The 7004-nt window shown below is 53.2% G+C and overlaps 1 protein-coding gene across 1 annotated transcript; it reads left to right on the top strand.

Moving 5' to 3' along the window:
* Positions 1-595: 595 nt before the first annotated feature.
* Positions 596-5630, top strand: GUCA1A (guanylate cyclase activator 1A). The gene is made up of 4 exons (XM_031688360.2): positions 596-995; positions 4466-4615; positions 4977-5070; positions 5364-5630. Exons 1-4 carry the CDS (start codon positions 795-797, stop codon positions 5534-5536), a joined length of 618 nt encoding a protein of 205 aa, XP_031544220.1. The 5' UTR covers positions 596-794; the 3' UTR covers positions 5537-5630.
* The last annotated feature ends 1374 nt before the right edge of the window (positions 5631-7004 follow it).

Here is a 7004-nt window from a genome sequence, read left to right as displayed (position 1 = left end):
TGTGTGTGTGTGTTTGTGTGTGGCTACATGTATTTGTGCAGTTCTATGGAGGAGGGAGTTCCCTCTATCTGCTCAGGACTTGTCCTGGAAGCCCACAAACTCTGCATCACCCAGATGCTCTCATATGTTAGCTATCCTTGGTGTGATTGGAAACCCTCAGTTGTGACAGTCAACTGCAGTGCACAGCCTGGATAACTGTACACCGCAGCCCTATCAAGAACCCACAGTCAGCCCAGCTCTGGAAGAGAAACCAGCTCTATCTCATCGGTACCTCAATTCCACATCTGAGAGCAGGAACCAGAAATGCTGAGACCCTTCAAAACAGGAGGAGAAGGGAGTGGAGGTGACAGGATCAGAACAGCTGCTGGCTGGCCACCCACTCTGTCCCAGTAAGAAGGGATAAGGAGATTGCAAACTGGGTAAGAAAATCCTCTCACCCACAGCTCAAGGCTGTAATCCGGGGCCTCGGCTCCTCTAAGCTTTGTTCTATTTTCACTCCTCTTCCCAAGGGGCGGTCTCCATTGGCTGCAAGGATTTAGTGGGGACTTTTAACACCAGTTCTCTGGCAGCCCCTGGATTTGGGTGTAGGCTAGTGCAGCCCCCGTTACCTTCTCCCTTCTGCTCGCCTCCTCCTGACATTTCTCTGTACTTTTTGATTCATCAGGCCCTTCCTTGCTCAGATCTGCAGGACTCAGGCCCGTGAGCAAGGTGGGCCCAGTGTTAGAAAGCCCGGCCACCTGGTACAGGAAAAGAGCCCATCCATCTTGGGCGTTGGCCTCCCGCCGGCCTCAGCAATGGGGAACATTATGGACGGTAAGTCGGTGGAGGAGCTGAGCAGCACCGAGTGCCACCAGTGGTACAAGAAGTTCATGACTGAGTGCCCCTCCGGCCAGCTCACCCTCTACGAGTTCCGTCAGTTCTTCGGCCTCAAGAACCTGAGCCCGTGGGCCACCCAGTACGTGGAGCAGATGTTTGAGACCTTTGACTTCAACAAAGTGAGCAGGGGTCTGGGTGGGGGGCACTGGAGGGACGCCCCTGGCCAGCATGGGGGTGGGGAGGAGCAGGTGTCAGCTGGAGGAGTGACTTCCGTTTATTTGGGTCTTTGTTTATCTGGGAGGTTGTGTGTCCACATCAGGGATTCCATGTTTCTCATGTTCATTAAGCACCTACTGTGAGCCAGGCACTGGGGGTTCAGAGATGAATCAGCCCTCGTCCCTCCCTCTCCAGGGGAAGACAGAAGCCCCCGATCAGTGTACTTGGAGGCTGAACCTAGCAACTTCCTCTGCCTCTTCCACACCCACTCTGTTTACTCTAGAACAAGTGTGAACACTTGCAAAACAGTCGTCAAGCACCTTGTAAGTGCTTGGTACTGTACGTGATGCTTTTGCACAGGCCTTTAGATGCTCCTAGGATGCAAGAGGAAGATGCGGGGAGAGCAGAGAGCAGAGTGATGAGCTTCAGCCCGGCTGGTCTGGGATGGGCAAGCCCATGTTGCTTGGGTCACCCGTGATGGTCTGTGGACAATAGAACTGGGGACAGTCAGGGTTGCCTGGTCACCAGGGAACACAGACCACTTCAACTCCAAAGTACCCAGTGACACCAGTTCATCCTAAGAGGGACTGAAGGTCTGCCCAGTGGTCACATTATATGTCTTCTCAAAGAATCACCTGGACACATTGGGTGAGGACTTCCTGAGAAGAGGGCACCAAAAGAGGGTTTGGGCCACCCATTAAGCCCATTTCCTCCCCATTACTGCCCCAGCTTACTCACCCAAATCTGACATGGATGTTGGGAGCATTAGTTAATCTGTTCCATTTATTTGGAAGAATTCAGTCAGAATGTGGTGGTAAAAGAGCCCAAATCCACAAACCAAGTTCCCCACCCCTGCTGGTCCCCACCCTGGCTGGTGCTCCCACGAAGGTGAGGACATGATGCTGCCACGTGTCCACTGCAGGTGAGGGAGAGGCTGCCCAGAGCTTCCCTGGCTCCCCTCACTGCCCAGAGTGTCCCAATACCATCGCAGGTGATGCTTCTAGGGAAAGCTGGGGCTCAGAGGCTATTTAAAACTCACTAATATTAGGATCAAGGGACCAAAGCAGATTATGGGCTTTGAGTCCTAGCCTCAAGGGCAGCATCGTCGTGCCCGAGGGCTTTCTTGTGACGGGCACGAGGGGCAGAATACTGGAGCCCGAGGTTTGAAGGCCAGGAGGGATTGTATCATCATGCCGGACCCCAAAAGTGCTCCAGAAGAAGTGATCTTTCCTGAAAGGGAGGGGGCAGACTCAGTGGTTGAGTCTCAACACCTTACATCCAAATGCATTGAAATAAATGGGCTTCTCACCTGCTAAGGAAACCCTTTGGGTCAAGACATGTCTCCGAAGGAACCCCTAAAATCACACTTATGACACCAGGTAGGGGAAACCCATCAACCCTGAGTCATTCATATGCCATCTCTTCAGTTTTTGACACATGCAAGCACCACCTGTACTGTCCCAAATCTGACCTCCTCAATTACACACACACCCCCGCCTTAGGGCCTGGGACTCTTCCTCCAGAATTCTGCTTGGCTCACAAGTCTCTGCTACAAGTCTCTGATCAACTGTCTCCTTTCCACTGACACCTGCCCTGATCTCCTGGGTTCAGTCCTGTCTAACTGGAACTAGCCCCGACCCTGGCATTTCTTAGTCCTCCCCTTTCCCCTCCGAGCACGTCTCATCTTATAATACATGATACTGAGTAACATTTAGCCACTGTGTTTACTGTCTGTCTCTCCTGCTGGAATGTGAGCTCCACAAGGGCACGGATTTTTGCCTGTCCATTGCTGTATCCTTTGCACCTAGAATAGTGCTTGGAACACAGCAGGTGCTTAATAAATATTTTTATATGAGTAAATGACTATATGAGAAATTATGAGTTTTATGGAACAGTTATGTATTACATACTATACATTAATTTAAATATATACTTGCTAAACTAAAGGGCGTCTTTGTGACATCTGAAGTGCCTTGTCCGCACCAGTAGCATAAATCACATTGGGCAACATTCCTCCTGCCCATTTTCACGTGCATAAAGCAGTTCAGCAGACTGGCTACGAGATGGGACACAGGACTGGGAAGCTTGGATACAGAGAGGAGTTAAACAGGGCAGTGCAGACAATGGCCCATTGGCCTATTTTTAGTAAATGAAGTCTTATTAGAACACAACACATCCGTTTTTGTCAAAACTGAACTATTGCTATTTGGCCCTTTATAGAAGAAGTTTGCCAGCCCTGAGGTAGAAGAGAGTTGTCTCCTAGGGTACTGTGCTGGGTGGGCAGGGTTGAGGGGTACAGCTGTAAGCAGGGAGTGTGACCTGGAGGACAAGTTTGGAGGGGAGGTGGGCAGAGGCAGGCCTGTGCTCCCTGCTTCCCTGACCCCATTGGTAGGGCTGGCAGGGCCAGGCAGAGGGTCAGCTGCTGAACTTTTGGAGGGCCCTGGGGAAATATCCCACAGGAATGTCTTGAACCACCTTCCCCCATGGCCAGTCCCTCCAAGACTCAATGAGGGCATTGCCGCCTCCAGGAAGCCCCTCTGCTGTCCTTGCCTGGGGCTCCCGTATTCTGTGATTCCATAATGTCCTGACCAGATATGTTGTCTCTGAATGATGTCATAGCGATCTCTTTATAATAATAATAGAAATAGTAGTAATAACAACAGCTAACATTTACCGAGTGCCTACCATGTGCCGGACAGAGTTGAGTGCCTTTTGTACATGAACTCTTTTAAGCCAAAGACAATCCCATGGAGCTGGGTACTGTTATAACTATTACAGATCAGGAATTTGAGGGCCAGAGACAAATTGAATCCTTTGTCCCAGATCCCACATATTTGAGAGGGTGGAGCCAGGATTCAAACCTGCATCCTTAGCACTGCGCTCTGGTAAGGACAGCATTCTGTGTTACTGAGTTCTGAATCCTCAGTCGATCACGGCACGCAGTAGCGTTCGCTGAGGCTTGAAGAATTACGTGAAGGGTGAGAAAGGGGCTATGTGCCTCCCTATCTACCTTTAGCTCCTACCCGGGCTCCTTAGAGCTCATCTAAACCACATCCCCATCCCTGCGGGGGTCGGTGTCTCTCCTCCCACGTACACACATCTTGCACTCCATCCCAGACAGTAAGGGCTCAAGTTTGAGGATCACAGGGAAGCAGCCGGTGACTGCCAGAATCAATACCTGTGAAGAGACAGCACCAGCCATTCACATCCCAGTGGGGCTTGGCTTATCAGATTTGATCAGCAGCCTCTGGGGCAGGCAGTGTGGGCTATGCGGGGTGTCCTGGAGGATGAAAAGGAATGGGCGCCAAGGGGCAGGGGCGCTGGTCGGGGTCTCTGCTCAGCATCTGGGGCCTTGGAGGCGGGGCTCTGAGGGCGGGACTGGGGGGCGGGTCCCGGGCACGAGTGGGCTCAGGTGGCCACGCCCCTCGCCCAGGATGGCTACATCGACTTCATGGAGTATGTGGCAGCGCTCAGCCTGGTCCTCAAGGGGAAGGTGGAACAGAAGCTGCGCTGGTACTTCAAGCTCTACGACGTGGATGGCAACGGATGCATCGACCGAGACGAGCTGCTCACCATCATCCGGGTAACTCCAGGTGCAGAGGGCCGGGCAGGTGCGGGGCCGGGGCTGAGAGCCCCGGGCTGGGGTTTCAGCCGGCAGAACGTGCTCGGGAAGGGGCAGGACTGGGATTGAGGGTCCCTGTGGCGGCTGAGGCCCTCACCAGCTGCGTGACCTGGAACATGTTTCCTCCCTTTCCTGGACCTCAGTTTCCTCTTCTGTACCAAAAGTCCGTGGAAGCGCAGTCCCAGCTATGCCTGAGGCCTCGAGCGCCTTGACCTCTGCTCCCCAAGGGTGTTGGGAGCCTGACGAGCACTCTCTGTCCCACTCCCACGGCTGAGATGAATTAGGATGGGTGCTCTCACTTCTTCCCCTTCTTCCCTCCCAGGCAATCCGAGCTATTAACCCTTGCAGCGACTCGACCATGACTGCAGAGGAGTTCACCGATACAGTGTTCTCCAAGATCGATGTCAATGGGGATGGTGAGGCCTCAGTGGGGGTCCCCAGGGATGTCGCCAGGGGAGAGGGGCAAGAGGGAAAAGGGCAGCACAGAGGGGCATCTGCTGGCCACCTCCTCCGCCTGCCTCCGCCCCAGCCACAGAGCTGGCTTTTGGGGCTCCCTGAACCAGACTTTGGTCTCTGGCTTCTTGGCCTCCTCTGCTCACAGCCACTTCCCCCAGCCTTAGCTCTGGCCCCCTTGCAAGACTGCAGCTCTGGGCGCCCAACAGCAGACGTGAACACCTCCTGCCCATGATTCCCTTTCTCTCTACCCCAGGGGAACTCTCCTTGGAGGAGTTCATGGAGGGCGTCCAGAAGGACCAGATGCTGCTGGACACACTGACCCGAAGCCTGGACCTTACCGGCATTGTGCGCAGGCTCCAGAATGGAGAGCAGGATGAGGAGGGGGCTGGCGGTGGGGAAGCGGAGGCAGCGGAGGCAGCTGGCTGAGTGAGCCCACCGCGCAGCTGCTTCTGGACTGGGAATGTGTATGTGGTGGTGCCTGGTGTCTCACTGTTGTTTTAATACTAGATAGAGTCTACTGAACTTAAAGGCTCAGCTCACCTCTTCTGGGTGCATGGTAGCAGCAGAGGGGCAGGGGTGGGGGTCCTGAGCAGGGCACATTGATGGCACCCTCTGTATGACTGGCCTGGAAGTGACCGCTCCCTGCTGGGGTCAGTCCTCAGCATCTGTCAGGCTCCTCCCCAGCCCCTTCTGGCACCTCCCCCAGCTTTTACCAGCTCTCCCACTTAGTCTCTCCAGTTCCACTCTTCCAGACTCGGAAGCTCTGAGGCAGAGAGAGAAGGGCTTCCTGGGACTCACGGAATCCCACGGCATGGTGGTTGCAGCCTCCATCTGGGCGCTATATCACACACTCATCCTGCCCCCAGGATCCCAGAGCCTACTTATGTGGTCTGTGTTGATTCGTTCCTCCCCTCAACAAGCATTTATCGAACACCTACTCCAAATTAATGCTAGATGTTAGATAGGCAAAGAGAACAGTTCTCATGCTCAAGGAACTCACAGGCTAAGCGTCATAATAAAATACACTAAGAGAAAGTACGATGCTATAGAAAGTCCTCCTTTATCCAGAGGAAATCCATGTTACTTCAGAAGTGACAGCACAACACTCTCATTCTTCCCCCACTGGCCCCTCCATGGCATGTGGTGCCACGTGGTTCTCCGTGGGATTTTGACTCATTGCTTATGGCAAGTGTCCTGACCATCCCTGGTCTAACCTAAATCCCTCTTGCTGCGGTGACACCTGACACCTGTTGGGAAGTGGAGCAGTCTGTTCCAGGTGGGTCCTAGCCCCATTCTTGGCACACCCCGACTTTAACAACACCTGTCCAAGAACCTGGGGAGAGACATAGGCTGGAGCAGTTGTGACCAACTTTTCAAAGATGCTCTTTCTTCTGAATTGTGAGACTTCACATCAGCTGGGTGCGGGGGAAGTGCAGGGAGTAAATAAAAATACAGGGATGGGAGGGAGCAAACAAGGGGAAAGGCGATGAAGCCTCAGCTTGCAGAGAGCCCCTCGGGGGGGAGGAGAGGGTGCGGTTCGTTCACACCCATCTTGTCCATCCCGTGGGCCATCCCAGACTGGGAAGTCAGCCAGGGCCTGAGCACAGACATGGAGGGAAGGTGGGAAAGGGACAGTCTGGAAAGAAAGGGGGTTGACATTTCTGCTGCTTCTCTTGGTGGCAGCCACTTGGGAGATCCTGGAGGTCAGAGCTGGGGGGGTATTTGAACAGAAATAGGACATTTCCCCAACCGCATTTACATACCACCTTCATGATTTGGGGGCATATCTGTGTTCAACTGGATTACTGATTCTTTAACCAACTGCTTTTTACTTTACATTTATTTCTTTTGTTGGAGGAGGTAATTAGTTTTGTTTATTTGCTTACTTATTTAA

Source organism: Vicugna pacos, chromosome 20, assembly GCF_048564905.1.
Source record: "Vicugna pacos chromosome 20, VicPac4, whole genome shotgun sequence".
NCBI lineage: Eukaryota > Metazoa > Chordata > Mammalia > Artiodactyla > Camelidae > Vicugna > Vicugna pacos.
The sequence above is the reverse complement of the archived record's forward strand: the minus strand, read 5'-3'. Positions and strand labels throughout refer to the sequence as shown.

Excerpts from the sequence above, each read along its gene's own strand:
- GUCA1A (XM_031688360.2), top strand. The coding sequence starts at position 795 with ATGGGGAACATTATGGACGGTAAGTCGGTGGAGGAGCTGAGCAGCACC. Across the intron at positions 996-4,465 it reads AGACCTTTGACTTCAACAAA|GATGGCTACATCGACTTCAT; the intron begins GTGAGCAGGGGT and ends CCCCTCGCCCAG. Across the intron at positions 5,071-5,363 it reads GATCGATGTCAATGGGGATG|GGGAACTCTCCTTGGAGGAG; the intron begins GTGAGGCCTCAG and ends TCTCTACCCCAG.